Raw genomic sequence first — 16,582 nt, 5'->3', positions numbered from 1 at the left:
CAAGACAATCCTAGCGGGAGAACGCCTTGAAGATACCAATGTCCCACAGATTTTTTCCTCCCTTCCCCCTTCAGAAGCCTGATGGTATCGTCCGGAAGTCCTGGCGGAGACTGCGGCTGCGCTGCTGGAGAAAGGGCAGGCGTCGTCGCGGGGCTGGCCACTTCCGTACTTGCGCTTTCCGGCCCAGCCAGCGCCCGCGATGGTGAGGGAGCCGGGCCCCCGGCCGGGGACCCCCTCTTTGTGCCTCACGGCTGTGGGTCTTGGGGGAGACGTAGCTCTGCTGCGGAGGGCCTGCGGCTGTGGGGTGCCGGGAATGTTGGGGACCCGAAGAGGGTGACAGAAGGAGGGAGGGGCGGGGGCCCGGGTGAGGAAGGGGCGAGTCGGGGAGACCGGCTGGTGGGGGGCGGCCTAGCGGACGGGCCATGGAGGCGGCTGGGGGGTCGTCTTGGATCATGGAGGAAGCCGGAAGTGGGCCTACCGCGGGGAGTAGCGCTGCGGGGCACGTTGGCGGCCTCGCGACCCCGCGGCTTGCCAGTGGTGTGCGGGGGGCCGGCGGGCGCCCCCATTTCCTCGTCCCTCCAGCCTTGCCCCTTCCCCGTCTCTGTCGCCTCCCCCCGGGGCCCGGCTCTCCGGCCGTCCACTGCTTCCCCTCTGCATGGACCACCTGTGCCCGGTGAGGGTTCGGTCCGCCTCCCCAGGTCTCTTAGCAGGTTTCGGTGGACACCTTGAAGTTGGGCTGGGATTCAAGGCTCACCTCATTCCTGGCTTCTCTGTCTCGGCTCATTTTGCGTGTTCCTGCCTCAGCTAGAAGATTGAGCATTTTTTCCTGGGCGAGGACGGGCCTCAGATTTAGTGAAGTAGATGTCTTTGTGAGAAGGCAGGTGTCATGGAACAGGCCACCCCGGAGTACCCCTTAGTGCTGATGGAAGCTGACAAACATTGCCTCGTTATTCTGTGGAGATGGAGCTACCCCACCAAGTTGTCCCAACCCTTGTCAGTGTCCCCTGCCTCTTCCGGTTGCAGAGCGCCTCTGAGCTTGTCCTTGTTCCTGGGATAAGAGTTCGCTTACATGTGTCACTATTTGTTTTCATTTGTCCACTGGGTGGACACTTTCTTGGAAATTGTGGCAGTCGCCACCTTGACCATCTCCCTCCAGAGCTAGTCCTGTCCTCAGCCACTGTCCAGGGCTCTTTGAAGAGCCTCCCTTCCGCTGTCTACCTCCCTCGGGCCTCCCTCCATTCTCTGACCCTTAGGACACGCGCAGTTCTGTCACTTCCTCCTAAGAAAGCCCCAGCGATGGGGCCTTCCCACACCAAGAACAGAGTGAAACCAGTACTCAACCTAGGATGTGTCTCATTCAGCAGCCCACAGTGCCTTTTGTGCTATTGTAACCTCAGTCAATTGCATCTGTCGCCTGTCCATTCATTCATGCATCCTGCTGAACACGGTTGGGTGCCGAGCCAGGTGTGGCCAGTGGGCTGTGGCTAGACATACCTACTCTGCCAAGACTAAGACTCACTCTCCAGAGGAGAGCCGTCCACTGAGATGGCCGAGTTCCTTGTCACAAAGGGGAAGTTACGCAGAGTCCGTGTGAGGAAGGAAGATGTGTGTGATGGCTGGGGCGCGGAGACATGAGCCCATGGCTGCAGGCGTGGGAGCCCCTGCCTCCCCAGGCACTGAGGGGGGACTTGGCTTGCCGCAGGCACTGGCTGCAGGCGTGGGAGCCCCTTCCTCCCCTGGCACTGAGGGGGGACTTGGCTTGCCCCAGGCACTGGCTGCAGGCGTGGGAGCCTCTGCCTCCCCAGGCACTGAGGGGGGACTTGGCTTGCCGCAGGCACTGGCTGCAGGCGTGGGAGCCCCTTCCTCCCCTGGCACTGAGGGGGGACTTGGCTTGCCCCAGGCACTGGCTGCAGTGTGCAGTGGGAGGTCTCTGCTGTTTTCCTCAGGGCCTGATGCGCCTGGTCCTGTTTCTGTGTCCGGTCAAGCCAGTGTCTCCTGCTGGAGGAGAGGACAGGCAGTTTCTTCATGTCACAGCTGTCATCTCTGCCCCCTACCCGGTGGGGCTAGTGGAAGGTGCAGATGCTCTTCCTTGTTTGAGTTTCTCACGAGGTGGGGAATGGCACACCAGCGCCTGTATCCTTGTTGTCCTAGTGCAGCTTGTGGGTGTCAGCCTCGGGGCTGTGAAGGGCTGCAGCTTTCTCTGTGGTGCCTCAGGCTGCTCCGCTCGGAGAATGGCCCGCTCATGCTGCTGCTGCTTTTTTTTTTTTTAAAGATTTATTTTATTTTTATTACAAAGTCAGATATACTGAGAGGAGGAGAGATAGAGAGGAAGTGGAGCTGCCGGGATTAGAACCAGCTGCCACATGGGATCAAGGCGAGGACCTTAGCTACTAGGCCACGCCGCCAAGCCCCGCTCTTGCTTCTTGATGTCAGTAGCACCCTCCCCCACATCTGCAGGTGGCAGAATTGTCCCCTGGCAGTCACCAGGCTAGACTGGGACCAGAAGGCATCTCGAAGGCCTCCTCTGTTCTGTTCTGTATGGTGGATGGGAACCAGGCAGCTCCAGATGTGTGCGTGCGCGCACAGGGACAGATGGATGGAAGGAAGGATGTGGGGAGCTGGATTCTAATCTTGCCCTTGGGCCTTCTGCAGACTGCCACGCTTCGCCCCTACCTGAGTGCCGTGCGGGCCACGCTGCAGGCTGCTCTCTGCCTGGAGAATTTCTCTTCTCAGGTGGTGGAACGACACAACAAGCCTGAGGTGGAAGTCAGGTAGGAACGCAAGGGGTGGGTGGGTAAGGGGTGTAGTGCCCTGCGCTGGGGGCTCTGGGGAGCCTGGATCTGGAGTTGTCAGAATAGCCTGAGGTGGAAGTCAGGTAGGAACGCAAGGGGTGGGTGGGTAAGGGGTGTAGTGCCCTGCGCTGGGGGCTCTGGGGAGCCTGGATCTGGAGTTGTCAGAATAGCGGGACCTGATCAGAGTTGGGGAAATGGGGTCAGTGGGTTGATGGGACGGAACTCTGGGGAGAAGTTCCCTGGAACCGGGATTGCAGGATATCTTGGGCTGTTGACGGAGTTTCCTGAGGTGCTGTCAGAGGCACTGGTAGCTTAGGATCAGGTGTGATAATTTGATTAATGACGTTTAAAAAAATTATTTGGGGGACTGAAACTGTATCTCCACCTGGAAAATCCTCCACCTCCCAAGTGCTGGGATCCCATGTGAGATTGATTCATTTGATAAGTAGAGTTAGTCATTCATTATGTGAGGATGTGAGACCGTAAGAATCAGGGGGAGCCCCTTGGCTCTAAAGATCTGAGAGTAAATTGCTTGGAATTGATATACAGAGAGAAGGAGAGACAGAGAGGAAGATCTTTCATTCAATCATTCACTCTCCAAGTGGCCGCAACGGCCGGTGCTGTGCCAATCCAAGGGCAGGAGCCAGAACTTCCTCCACATCTCCCACGAGGGTGCAGGGTCCCAAGGCTTTGGACCGTCCTCGACTGCTTTCCCAGGCCACAAGCAGGGAGCTGGATGGGAAATGGGGCTGCTGGGATTAACACTGGCGCCCATATGGGATCCTGGCACGTTCAAGGCGAGGACTTTATTTTATTTATTTATTTATTTTTTACAGTGTACAGTGAAGGAATTGCAACATGGAGAACTTAAATAAAAGGTTTTTTTTTAATAAAAGTTTTTTTAACTTTGAACTTTACACTGGTTTATAGGAAGTCATCAAGTGTTTTTTGACTTGAAGTTTCTGTAGGAAGAATGAAGATTAAATGTAGCAGTTGTGTGATGGCTGTTTCACGCACTGGAATTGGGCAGCGTCTGGCTGAGCCCTTGCTCACCTTATGGAATTCTTTTGCCCTGGCTGTGTTTTGGGCATAGCTTCTTGCTTTGCTGTGTCTTCCTCTTCTTGTTTAATTTCTACCAACTGATAGTATAATCTGCCGAAAAAAAATGATTTTTTAAAAATGACTACACGTGTATTGTTAAAGTACATCAGTAAAAGAAATACAGTAAAGCCCTTTGGTGCATGAGGGACTGTGCAGTCTTTCTGCAAAAAATTGATACTCTAACTTTATTCACATCTTAAAGCAATTCACAAATGAACCTAAGAAAAGGGTTTGAAGAAAAACAACGGGAATGGGAATGTGTGCCTATAGTGAATGAAATGAAACTTAGTAAAGTTACCTGTAAGAGAAGAAAAAAAAAGAGAGGGGACTGAGTGATGACTCAGTGCCTAAATCTTTGCCTTGCCAGTTCCTGCCCCAGCTGTTGTATTTCCCATTCAGCTCCCTGCTTATGTCCTAAGAAAGGAATCGAGGACGGCCCAGGGCCCTGAGATCCTGCACCTGCGGGCCAGACACATGGAAGAAGCTCCTGGCTCCAAATCAACTCAGCTCATCTCTGGCCATTGCAGCCACTTGGGAAGTGAACCAGCAGATGGAAGATCTTTTTCTCTGTGTCTCTTTCTCTCTGTGTCTCCTTCTCTGTGTAAATTTGCTTTTCCAATAACAATAAATGGTTCTTAAAAAGGAAGGAAAGTAGAGTTACATAGAGCAGGAGAGATGGAGAACTTTCCATCTGCTTGTTCAGTCCCCAAGTGGCCACAACAGCCAGAGCTGAGCTGACCAGGAGCCAGGAGCTTCTTCGGGTCTCCCAAGTGGGTGCAGGGTCTCAAGGCCTTGGACCATTCTCTCCTGCTTTCCCAGGCCACAAGCAGGGAGCTAAATGGGAAGTGAATTAGCCAGGATTAGAACTGGTGCCCATATGGGATCCCGAAGTGTGCAAGACAAGGATTTTAATCACTAGGCTACTGCGCCAGGCCCCTGCATACTTTTCTAATTTAAGGATCAAGAATTTTTTTTTCCTTCCAGTATGAACTCTCTTTCATACTATTCCAGATAGTCCTTGAAAAAAAAATTGTAAGTACGTATGTATTATGTTTCTTTTGAAAAGCAGAGTAAAATGGAGGAGACAAAGACAGAGGCAAACCAAGATTTTCCATCTGCCAACATTAGGGCAAGGACAGGCAGAAACCAAGAGCCCAGAATGCCAGAATGAGTAGCATAGACCCTTATACTTGAGTCATCCATCACCAACTACCCACTCAGGGTCTGCAGAAGCAGGAAGCTGGATTGGGAGCCAGAGCTGGGATTGTAATCCCTGTGTGGGTTGGTGGTGTCTAAACCAGCATCTTGAAACCATCAGGCCAGATGCGGGCATTTCATGGTGGTATCAGCTCACACCGTGTGCTTAGATCCCACAGCAAGTCTCTGGAGGTCCAGAGACATCCACTGTCCTAAACTGACCGAGGTGCCAGTGGTGAGTCAGTAAACCTTCTGTGTTGGTGTTAAAGGAGACCGCTGTGGGCAGATGCTGCCCTCATCTCCCGAGGGCTTCCCTTGTGGTTTGTGGTCTTCGGTTGTTAAAATCAGCTCGCTCTTGTCAAGTTCACAGAATATGGCAGCACACTGTTAGACATTTGACCCTTTTTGATCTCTCAGTTGTTGCCAGTGGGATAGGAATCAAAATTGAGATTCGGCAGGGCAACTTGGCAAAGACGATGGCAGGCAAAGCTGCATTTCGAGGCTTTTTCATCCTGACGCCAGGGGTTGGGCACTGTCTGCTGTGGAACATGCTCACTGGCCTACAGCCCTGTGTGCCGGTGTTTTTTGGCCATCGTGATCTCCACGATCCTAGAATCCCCAAGTGTTGTGTCCCTCTGCGACATTGAGATCTCTGCGACTGTTTTCAGGAGTAGCAAGGAGCTCCTGTTACAGCCCGTCACGATCAGCAGGAATGAGAAGGAGAAGGTGCTCATCGAGGGCTCCATCAATTCTGTCCGGGTCAGCATTGCTGTCAAACAGGTGAGGCTGCCTGTCCAGCAGGGATCCCCACATTCCTGGTTTGGGGGTTCAGGAATTCCAGGCTCTGCTTCCTAGAATGTATTCAGGAGGTGATCTGCCAGACTGAATGGTCAGCAGGGTAAAAGGGGACTCCAGTGCTATCTTGTGGGGCTCGCACTAGGCTAGAAGGCAGGACAGGCAACATCCGAGACACTGGGCCTGGTTCGGTGTTGGGTTGCAGAGCTGCAGCTTAGGAATGGAGAGAACGTGTGATTGGGGAAGCTAACCGCACTGGGAGTGATTGGATTGTGAGGGTCTCAGACTGAGACTTGGGGTTTGCTTCAGCACTGCTGCTTTCCCACTACCCCATGACTGTTCTGTGTGTATCCTCCAAAGGGTGGCTTACCAGGTAGATGTTAAAAAATGGAACTACTTCCTTTTACTCAAATTTGTTTGAGAAGAGATTTTATGCCTTTAATGGGAAAGATAATCACCTGCTGTTGGAGAAGGGAAGTAGAGACAGTGAAAGCAAAACAGGGCTTCTAAGCTCAGACTAGATACTATTGTCTGTGGGAAACCCTAACCCTGAAATCTGTTTTCCTTGTTAAAGCCCAAAATTAACAAGTGGTTGGCAAAATTGTCCCTTCAAGTATACAGAATCCAAAAGCAGAAGTTGTGGGTCTTGTTGCACGTTTGTTGCGGATACCCCGAGTGTTCCTGGCTGCTCACTGAAGGAGTGGGATGAAATGTGGGCGGCTGAGGACTGTGTCACCGGAGCTAGCCTGTGCAGTGGGTGTGCTGAGATTGAGGTAGTGCCTCCGCATGTGAGGCAAGACCCTGCCGTAGACTCTGCCCTCGACCCTCCTGTCAGGACGATCGAGAGTGCCCCAGCACAGCAGTCACTGCCCCTGGCTAGCCCAGGCTCCGGGCTTTCCTGACCCAGGATGTCAGCTGTAGGGACTCTGTTGCTCCTGTGCTCTCTCACCAGGCTGATGAAATAGAGAAGATTCTGTGTCACAAGTTCATGCGCTTCATGATGATGCGGGCAGAGAACTTCTTTATCCTTCGAAGGAAACCAGTGGAGGTGAGGGCCCGTGACCCCAGTGTTTGCAGGACCTTGGATTCTGTCACTGTTCTAGAACTGGTACCCTGGCTGCCAGAGCTGAGCACAGGGCTCAGCTTAGGGAGTAGAGTCTGCCTCCACTGTGGAAACGGCCCCCGAAGGGAGAGTTGCTACTCCTCTGGGCAGAAAGAACGTGGTGCAGTCAGACTCCTTACTGAGATGTGCCACCAACTCTGTTGTGGCCTCTCAGAGCCCTGGTTGACACTGGTTACTTGCTGCCTGCCTGTGTGCTGGGATTCCCCTCCGACTGCCTGCCAGGTCAGCTCATAGTATCTGTTCTCAGTGCTGGAGCTGATACTGTCCCAGACTTGGTGTGGGCTGGCCATGTGCCAGCGTCTGTCTCTGGTCTTGGATTTAATGTCCGGAATGACCCTGAACAGACACAGTTACTCATATACAGTGCTTTGCCCAAATAGTAAGATACCAGATCCAACCTGTCACGGAGTCTGTCTGGACCACACATTCTGCTACAGGGGTAGCTGCTTCCATAACAAGATTACAGATCCCTTTGCATCACTGACTGACGCTGACCACAAAGCTGTTTGGGCCATAGTCTTCCCAGTGAAGCTTTCCAACCACAGTTTCCCAGCAGGCTCTGCTGACGGGGAGGCGGGACACACGCCCGGAGCTAAGAGGATGTGTGCCCCGGGAGCAGGTCTCAGCCTTCTGGCAGCATGGCAGCTGGTTGCCTGGTGCTGACTTCCGATGCTGCTGCCTCTCCCCCAGGGCTATGACATCAGCTTCCTGATCACCAACTTCCACACCGAGCAGATGTACAAGCACAAGCTGGTAGACTTTGTGATCCACTTCATGGAGGAGATCGACAAGGAAATCAGTGAGATGAAGCTGTCGGTCAATGCCCGGGCACGGATCGTGGCGGAGGAGTTCCTCAAGAACGTAAGGCCAGGGTGTCCTTGTTTCCTTCTGGCAGGGAAGGAGCACTTAGCACCCACCACAAACTGTGCCAGCAGCCTGTTGGCATCCCTGTGGCCTCTAGAACGTGAGGTGCGTGGCAGGTCCACCAGGGGCTGTGGGGACCCCTCTTGGAGCCTGCTGAGGTGTTTCCGGTAGCTGGGGGTGTGTACCGCCAGCCAGGTCTCATAAGGAGGGACCCACGCAGGACCTCAGCTATGCCAGTTCAGGTCCCAGAAGTGAGTGAAGAGCATGTGGGAGCTTCCAGGACTCTGCCTTAGTTCATCATGGCACACACTTCAATGCTTTGCTTCAGCATCTTTATTTGACCTGTTTTTCATTACTAAAGGGCCTTAGCTCTCCAGATCCTTCTTAGATTGTTTGTGTCTTTCTAATCGAAAGGCCAGCAGTGCCCTTGTTTACACTGAGGAGCTGGTTTTATTTTATTTAGATGTTTGGGACGTGCCTTCCTTTTTTTTTTTTTCTAAACAATCTTTGGTTTGTTGACATGTTCCGCTCAGAGTTGTCTGTGAGCCTTAGATGGTAACGTGGTGTGTACTCCTGTCTCTGCGTATAGCTCTGGCTCTGAAGGAGCCTGCATGCATGTCTAAAAATGGAAACCACACCCGCTGCCCGGGGGAGGGGCGGCGGCCGGCACACATGGTAGCTGCAGTCACTGAGGCACTGCACACCCTGCGAACACCCTGCAGCCCACTCCACTGCAGGCTGCCTGGCTCGGTCGGTCCCCGTCCCTCAGCTGAATAATGAGGAAGCTCTTGTAAGTAGGTTCCTTCTAGAGGAGTTGAGCACTATATGAGGGCTCCAGAGCCCTGGGCCTGCACCACAAGGCATCTAGCGGCAGCTGAGTGTCCAGTGTGGAGCTACTTCGAGCACTTAGAGTTGTACCAGATTCAGAGCTAAGGAACCCTTTAACGCTCAGTCTCTGGATCAGGTTTCACCCCCATTTTGCTGCTGAGATTAGGGCTCTGGACATGAAGTCGCCTTCCCAGCAACCCTTGTCTGTTGGGACCCAGAGCATGCGGCTGGGTCTGCCTGCCAGGTCTCAGCTGGCAGCTGGGTGTCTGGCAGAGGCTACAGCCTTGGTGGTGGCAGGGTGGTCCGATAGGAAGTGTCTGCAAGGCCTGTGAGCTGGATGGGCTCAGTGTATGCACCTCACCTGAAGGAAATTGTGCCACACAGCTCTGCCCATGGTGGCCTCACTTTCCAGTTTTCGGGAGAACTCTGAGGCCGTGTTTGTGCGTGGAGTCTCCCGAATTCAAGGTTGCCAGCTGATTCATGTTCTCCTGAACATGGGTTGTATGAAACAGCGCTCGCTCGGAGCAGGGTTCAGCCACAGGCATTGGCCCACAAGCTCCAAGGCTGTATAAATCACCCAGGACTCTCCTGGGCAGTACTGGCTGGACACAAAGCCCTGCCCCGACGCTTTCCACTGGGTCCTCAGCAGCCCAAGCCCTTTCCTGGGAGCCTCAGTTAGAAGGCCAGCTCGGCTCACGGGGCAAGATGCTGCCAGATGTCCTGTGGTCACAGCTGGCTGGCGACGTCCCAGCAGGACCCTCAGCATACCTGGATAACCACCACTCACTGCCTTTTGGTTCTCTCAACAGTTTTAAGCTGTCTGGCTGAATCCCGTGGCCTCCCTCTCAGACTCCCCCATGTCTGCGTGTGTCTGCGAAGGCGTCCTGAAGTCCTCCCCAGAGTGGCAGCGACGATGGCAGCAGCGGGAAGCCAGTTGGGGTGGGCGATAGGTGCGGGAGGGGGTGGTGTGCTTGCTAGCTGGGCGAGGATGCAGTGGGCGTGCCCGAAGGCTACTCGTGCCTGGTCAGGCTGGCTTGTCACGTTCAGTCCCCTGGGCCGGGACGGGTTTTTTTTTAAGTCTGAAATTTAAACTGTGCTTGTAGGAGACTACCTTTTTGTCTCTCTCTTTTTTTTTTTTTAACAAACACCCTCCACTGCGGTGGCTGTGACTGGTCCTAGTGATCGTACCTTATTGGTCGCCGTGGGTCTGGGCGGGCCTGGAGCCAAAGGTGACTGTTCTCCCCAGTAGCACCCCACATGGTTCCCGACTCGGGTTGCTCTGCCCGGCCCTCTCAGTGCTGATCCTCCTTGGGCCCAGTAAAAGTGGTGGGGATCCCCTACCAGCTTCCTGAGCTCTCTGCAGATAGCCACCTAGCTCTGGCTGGGGACAAGGCTGACTTGGTGACCACCAGCCATGCCTGGGAGCAGGGGCCCAGAAACCAGGCACCCTCTGGCTTCAGGGGCTGTTTGGTGGTCTCTCAGCTGAAGGGTCAACCTGTTGTCCTGCCAGTGCAGTGCCTGTGCCGGAGGGGGAGAGGTGAGTGCCCCAGAGCGTCCTGGCTCGCTGTCTTCAATGCCTGCTCTGGCCCCTCTGTACCCACACTCTCTGTCTTCTCTTCCAGTTCTGGTGGCCCTCCCTCCTGATTAAAGTCTCTTCTTGCCCCTTTGGGGCTGCATGAGGTCTGTGGTGTGTGTGTGTGTGTGTGTGTGTGTGTAGGGGCGAGCATACACAGCCCACTGTTTGGTCCTATTGTTAGCCCTCCCAGGGCCCTCACCCAGGCTCCATGTATTTCTGAAGCCACTTGGTAACTGTCCAGAGCTGAGTGCTGTCAGATGATGGTCTCAGGTGCACTTAAAGGTGGCCTGGGAGAAGCAGGGATCTCAGTGTCTTAGGGACAAAGAACTTGGACGAGCTCCAGTAGCTCATCACAAACCTATTGACCTTGGAGCAAGAAGGTGGATCTTGCCTCTGCTAAAGCAGTAATGGCTTTCCACATGGAACTATTTGTTTCAATTTAAATAAAGTTTAAAATCTGTTCTTTAGTCCCACTGTCGCATGCCAGGTGCTTGTGAGCTCAAGTGACAAACAGAACTGCTGTTCCAGAAACCAGAAAGTGAGGTTGGATAGTGCTAGGACTCGCAAGTGACAGCTGGATGGACGGGAAGGAAAGCAGACGTGTGCGTGTCCTGACTCGGTTCTGAACGTGGTGCTGAGCGCCTCAGTTTCTGCAGAGGGGAGGTGTGGCGCGAGCATCCCCCAGTGTGGGATGCCGGCTGGCTCCAGGCTGCGAGTGGGCACAGCCTCCCTGCCTTGGGTGAGAGTTGGCAGTGCCACCAGGCTTCACTATCACCAGGCAGGGGCCTCTGGGAATTCTAGGATAGGTTGTCCGGGACACTTCCAAGGGGCAAGTGAGGGGAGGGAGGGTTGGGGTGGGGATGGCCTGTATGGCTGTCAGCCCTTTATGACAGGACCTCTGTGACCTCCCTGTCCTCTGCCTTGCTGAGCTGTCACACCATCTGTCGAGCACATGGCTGCATTCTAGCTTTGTAGCCCGTAAGCGGGGTGCTCCCGGTGAAACTGGGTGGACACGTGCACATGGCGGCTGGTTGCTCAGCACCTGTCCCAAGAGGGCACTGTCTGCCTCAGCCAGGCAGAACCCTGGGTTTTCACAGATCTGTCCCTCAAGGTCCCAAGTTCCTAAAACCAGGTTGGTAGCCTGATGAGAATGTGTTGCGTGTCTGCCAGGGCCAGCCCGGGGGCCTTTCTTTCAGGAAGCTCAGCTACAGCTACGAGCCTGGGCTGGGGCCTGGGGGTTGTTGGAAGGTGATGGTGTGGTTCGTCTTCAAACCAGGTAGGGGGAACTGACTTCCCAGTAAGAACAGCTATATCCTGAGACTAACACGAGCTGCACATGGTGTTGCATTGCCCTTGCCTGGGGCCTCTGTGAGCAGCTGACAGATACGGTGCAGCTCCACCGAAGGGGGAAGCTGCCGTCTCGCTGAGTGTCCAGGATCACCTCTCCGTGAATCAGGAGGCCAGTCACTTGGCATCTCTTCGCCTTGGTGTATTAGAGGATGACGCCTCTCCAGAAAGGCTTGATGGGCCTGGCCAGGGGCTAACCAATTAGCAACCCGTTAGTTCCCTCTGCAGCTGACTCACAGTGAGCTGGGTTTTTCTTTTCAAGTTTCAGGGCTTGGAGCTGAGCTCTGCCCCTTGTGATTGCCCCCTCCCATCCCCTTCAGATGCCCTGCCTTTAGGCTCCTCCCCTTCTCCTGGGAGCTGCTTTGTGGAGCTCAAGTAGCTTCATCAACACACCTAACACCTGCAGCCCTTGTATTCCTTTGCTTGCTCATGCCCCCACCTCAACTCCTGTTGAGCTGGAAGTTCAGATCAGCTGCCATTTGTCAGTGCATACCCTGTTCCTAGTGTGTGGTACCCTAGAATGAAGGGAGAATGACCCAAGCCTCGGGCTCTCAGGAACAGCCTGAGAAACCAGCATGCCCACACTAACGGGCAGCTCAGAGCTGCCTTTCTGGCAGGTGAGGCCTGGATCCCCACCCGCGGGGAGAAGAACCACTGGAGCCCCCAGAGATCCACTGCAGCTCCCGAACCGGCTGCCACACTTTGTATGCCTAGAGAATGGTTTCCAAGGCGACAGTAAACAGAGGGCGGGGCCTGGGACCAAAAGCCCCGCTCACCAAGGCTGCGGCGCGCCAAGGGAGGCGGTGAGAGGGCGCATGCAGGGCCCTGGCTGCGGACTCCTGCTTCTGAGCGCAGGGAAGCTGGGGCCTGCGCGCCTGGGCTCCGCCTCCTGGTGCTACCCAGAGGGCGGCTTGGGGTACGGCTGGCCGGGGGAACGACAGCCACCTGAGCCCCGCGTCAGTTCCGCTGCCCGCTGGCCCTGGGTGCGCCACTCCCGGCGGCGACAGGGGCTACCATCACCCGGGCAGCTACAGTGGCCTGGGCCCGCCTCCACCCAGCCGGAGGGGGATTGTGCGAGCGGCAGCCCTGCCCCTGCGCACCCTCTGGATCAAGCCTTCGAGAAGCTTTCCCAGGGTCTGCACCCCAAGAGCACCTCAGATCCTCGCTCCCTGGGCCCCCTGCACTCTCTGGCCCTAGATGATGACCTGCCGCGGGACGGTGAGCCCGGAATGGCGCACAGCCTGGACGGGCTGCTGCGAGAAGGAAGATGCTGGGTGGGGGACAGAAGAGAGCACTAGGCTGTGCCCCCAGCCTGCCCTGCCTGGCATCTTTCCGCAGGTTCCTCTTGCCTGTGGGGTGGATTCTCCAAGGTGTCTCACCACATGGGCCGCCTCAAAAATGCCAAAATCCACGTGGAGAGAGCTGTCAAGGTCAGCGGGCGCTGATGGGGGGCTTAGATGGGTCCCCGGAGTGGGGGGAGCTCAGCCTGCATTCTTTTTTTTTTTTTAAAGATTTATTCATTTTATTACAGCCAGATATACAGAGAGGAGGAGAGACAGAGAGGAAGATCCTCCGTCCGATGATCCACTCCCCAAGTGAGCCGCAACGGCTGGTGCGCGCCGATCCGAAGCCGGGAACCAGGAACCTCTTCCGGGTCCTCCCACGCAGGTGCAGGGTCCCAATGCATTGGGCCGTCCTCAACTGCTTTCCCAGGCCACAAGCAGGGAGCTGGATGGGAAGTGGAGCTGCCGGGACTAGAACCGGCGCCCACATGGGATCCTGGGGCTTTCAAGGCGAGGACTTCAGCCGCTAGGCCACGCCGCCGGGCCCCAGCCTGCATTCTTAACCACCACAACAAAGACTACCTCCCCACAGAACTTGGCAGAAGTCTAGACGTGGTTCCGCTTCCCTTTTCCTTCTGTTTTGCTTATGTATATAACATATATTGTATATATAGCATATATAATACACACATTTGTGTGTGCCATGGGCAGCGTTGGGCCACACTGAAACTGGGAGCCGGGCACTGTCTGTGGGTGTTCCAAGTACGTGCTGGGAACCCATGTACTCGACTGTGAATCCAGCTGGGTCCATGCAACCCCCTCTGTCCTCGCCAGCCTGGCCTGGTGCGCCCAGATCCAGTCCTACTTCTCCCATTTCAGACTCCTGCCCCTTGTTTTCCTGCGACTGTGCTACGCACAGTTCTCCGCAGTCTCTGGTCTACCCCATCTCTCAGCTGCTCAAGATAGAAATCTCTCGTTCACCCAAATCTCAACCCTCACACCTTTGCCAATCATTGTCAGGACCCCCTTCCATTTTGTAAAGGCTTATTGATTTGAAAGTCAAACTGGGACCTGGCACAGTAGTCTAGCGGCTAAAGTGTTCACCTTGCATGCGCTGGGATCCCATATGGGTGCTGGTTTCTGTCCTGACAGCCGCACTTCCCTTCCAGTTTCCTGCTTGTGGTCTAGCAAAGAGGATGGCCCAAGGCCTTGGGACCCCACACCCTTGTGGTAGACCCAGAGGAGGCTTCTGGCTCCGGATTGGCACAGCACCGGCTGTTTCAGCCACTTTGGGAGTGAACCAGCAGATGGAAGATCTTCCTCTCTGTCTTTGCTCCTCTGTATATTTGCCTTTCCAATAAAAATAAATAAATCTTTTTAAAATGGGGGTCTAGAGCAGTAGCCTAGTGGCTAAAGTCCTTGCCTTGCAAATGCTGGGATCTCATATGGGTGCCTTTCCTATCCTGGCTCCTCCACTTCCCTTCCAGTTCCCTGCTTGGCCTGGGAAAGCAGTCAAGGATGGCCCAAGACCTTGAGCCCTGCACCCTCGTGGGAGACCCAGACGAGGTTCCTAATTTCTGGCTTTGGATCAGCTCAACTCTGGCAGTTGCAGCCACCTGGGGAGTGAATCAGTGGAGGAAGGTCTTCCTCTCTGTCTTTTCCTCCTCTCTTTATATCTGACTTTCCAATAAAAAGTAATAAATAAATCTTTAAAAAAATTACAAAAGTGACAGGAAGAAAGGGAGAGGTCTGCTGGTTCACACCCCCTGCCAGTTGGCCACAACAGCTAGGTCTGAAATAGTCCAAAGCCAGGAAGTCCATTCTGCTCTGCCACAGGGGTGTCAGGGCCCATGCCCTTGGACCATCTGCCGCCACTTTCCCAAGTGCAGTAGTAGGGAGCTGAATGGGAAGTGTAGCCAGGACATGATCCAGCACCCATTTGGAATCCTGGCACTTAAAAAGTGACATTTTAGCCATTGAGTCATCGTGATGGGCCCTTCTTTTTTGTTTATTTTAATTAATTTATTTTAATTGGAAAGGGAGATTTACAGAAAGAAGGAGAGATTAAGAAAGATCTCCCATCAGCTGGTTCAAGCCCCAAATGCCCACAATGGCCAGAGCTGTGCCGATCTGAAGCCAGGACCCAGGGACCTCTTCTGAGTCTTCCACGTGGCTGCAGGTTACCATGGACTTGCACCATCTTCCACTGCTTTCCCAGGGCATAAGCTGGGAGCTGGATGGGAAGTGGAGCAGCCAGGACACTAACTGGTACCCATATGAGATGCTGGTGCTTGCAGATGGAGGGTTAGCCTAGGGGCCTTCCACAGCAGCCTTCTAACTATAGGTCTGACTGGCAACCTGGTTCTTGATCCGTCTGTCCTGTACACAGCAGTGATGTAAACTCACACAGCCTGCAGCATGCTCCCTCTTAGTTTAGCCTGATTCTCATGCTCCTTTCAGCGCGAAGTCCAAGTCCATTCCCAGGCCAGCAGAGCCCCCTGCAGCCTGGCTGCAGCCTTTGCAACACTCCCATATTTTCAGGTTTATTTCTTTGGCAGATGGAGTTACAGAGAGATGAATCTTCCATCTGATGGTTCACTCCCCAGGTGATTATAACAGCAGGCTTGGGCCAGGCTTAGGCAGAAGCTTCTTCCAGATCTCCCACATGGGTGCAGAGGACCAAGCACCTGAGCCATCCACGTATGCTTTCCCAAGTGCGTTTCAGGGAGTTAGGTGGGAAGTAGAGCATCCAGAACTCAAATTGGCTCCCATATGGAATTTCGACATTACAGGCATCACCTTGGCCCACTGTGCCACAATGGCAGCCCCAGTTCTCCCGTTTTCCAGGTTCCACTGGCTCTGAAGTCCTTTGTATTCCTGCTGGCCTCTTTCTAGCCTTAAGGCCTTTGTGTGTGTTTTTTCATCCACCTGGCTCCCAGTCACTTCCCTGGCTGTGTACAAAGGGGCCTTTCATAACCTCAGGGAGGATGTATATCATGGAGCCCGGCACCATGGCTCAGGGCTAAATTCTTGCCTTGCATGCACCGGGACCCATATGGGTGCCAGTTGGTGTCCCAACTGCTCCACTTCCCATCCAGCTCCCTGCTTGTGGCCTGTGAGGACAGTAGAGGACAGCCAAGGGCCTTGGGACCCTGCACTGCGTCAGAGGCCCAGAAGCTCCTGGTTCCTGGTTTGGGTTCAGCTCAGCTCTGGCCGTTGTAGCCACTTGGGGAGTGAATCAGCCAATGAAAAATCTTTTTTGTCTCTCTCTGTAAATCTGCTTTTCCAATTAAAACAAATAAAAGAAACATGGCATGGATTTCAGAAAATTTGCACCAAAATAAACTAATTCTAATTTCCGTGAACTTTTGACAGTCCACTCCTGTTTTGTTCTTTGTTGTTGTTTGTTTTATGGGCCCAGCGCACTAGCCTAGTGGCTGAAGTCCTTGTCTTGCATGCACTGGGATCCCATATGGATGCAGGTTTGTGTCCCAGCTGCTCCACTTCCCTTCCAGCTCCCTACTTGTGGCCTGGGAAAGCAATAGAGAATGGCCCAAGGCCTTGAAACCCTGCACTTGTGTGGGAGACCCAGAAGAAGCTCCTGGCTCCTGGCTCCTAGCTTCAGATCAGCTGAGTTCCAGCCATTGTGGCCACTTGGAGAGTGAACCAGCAGATG

At 54.3% G+C, this 16,582-nt stretch overlaps 1 protein-coding gene across 17 annotated transcripts in view; it reads left to right on the top strand.

Moving 5' to 3' along the window:
* The first annotated feature begins 57 nt into the window (after window positions 1–57).
* LOC105941520 (actin-related protein 2/3 complex subunit 4) overlaps window positions 58–16,582 on the top strand; it is a 32,532-nt gene continuing 16,007 nt past the window's right edge. For 6 of the 17 annotated variants that reach the window (XR_009247394.1, XR_009247392.1, XR_009247393.1 and 3 more), the window contains exons 1-2: window positions 11,984–12,841; window positions 12,962–13,053. Coding sequence is in view for 14 of the 17 variants with exons in the window: in XM_058679017.1 (XP_058535000.1) it covers window positions 12,199–12,841; window positions 12,962–13,053 (735 nt within the window). In the remaining 3 variants the exon portion in view is untranslated. Of the gene's footprint in view, window positions 203–2,652; window positions 2,772–2,861; window positions 2,876–5,758; window positions 5,871–6,837; window positions 6,934–7,698; window positions 7,870–9,509; window positions 10,382–11,168; window positions 11,409–11,977; window positions 12,842–12,961; window positions 13,054–16,582 lie in introns of those variants that run through there. The other 11 variants (XM_058679013.1, XM_058679010.1, XM_058679014.1 and 8 more) reach the window with 9 other exon arrangements.

This window comes from Ochotona princeps, chromosome 21 (assembly GCF_030435755.1).
Source record: "Ochotona princeps isolate mOchPri1 chromosome 21, mOchPri1.hap1, whole genome shotgun sequence".
Classification (NCBI taxonomy): Eukaryota; Metazoa; Chordata; class Mammalia; order Lagomorpha; family Ochotonidae; genus Ochotona; species Ochotona princeps.
This window is presented reverse-complemented; position numbering and strand designations above follow the sequence as displayed.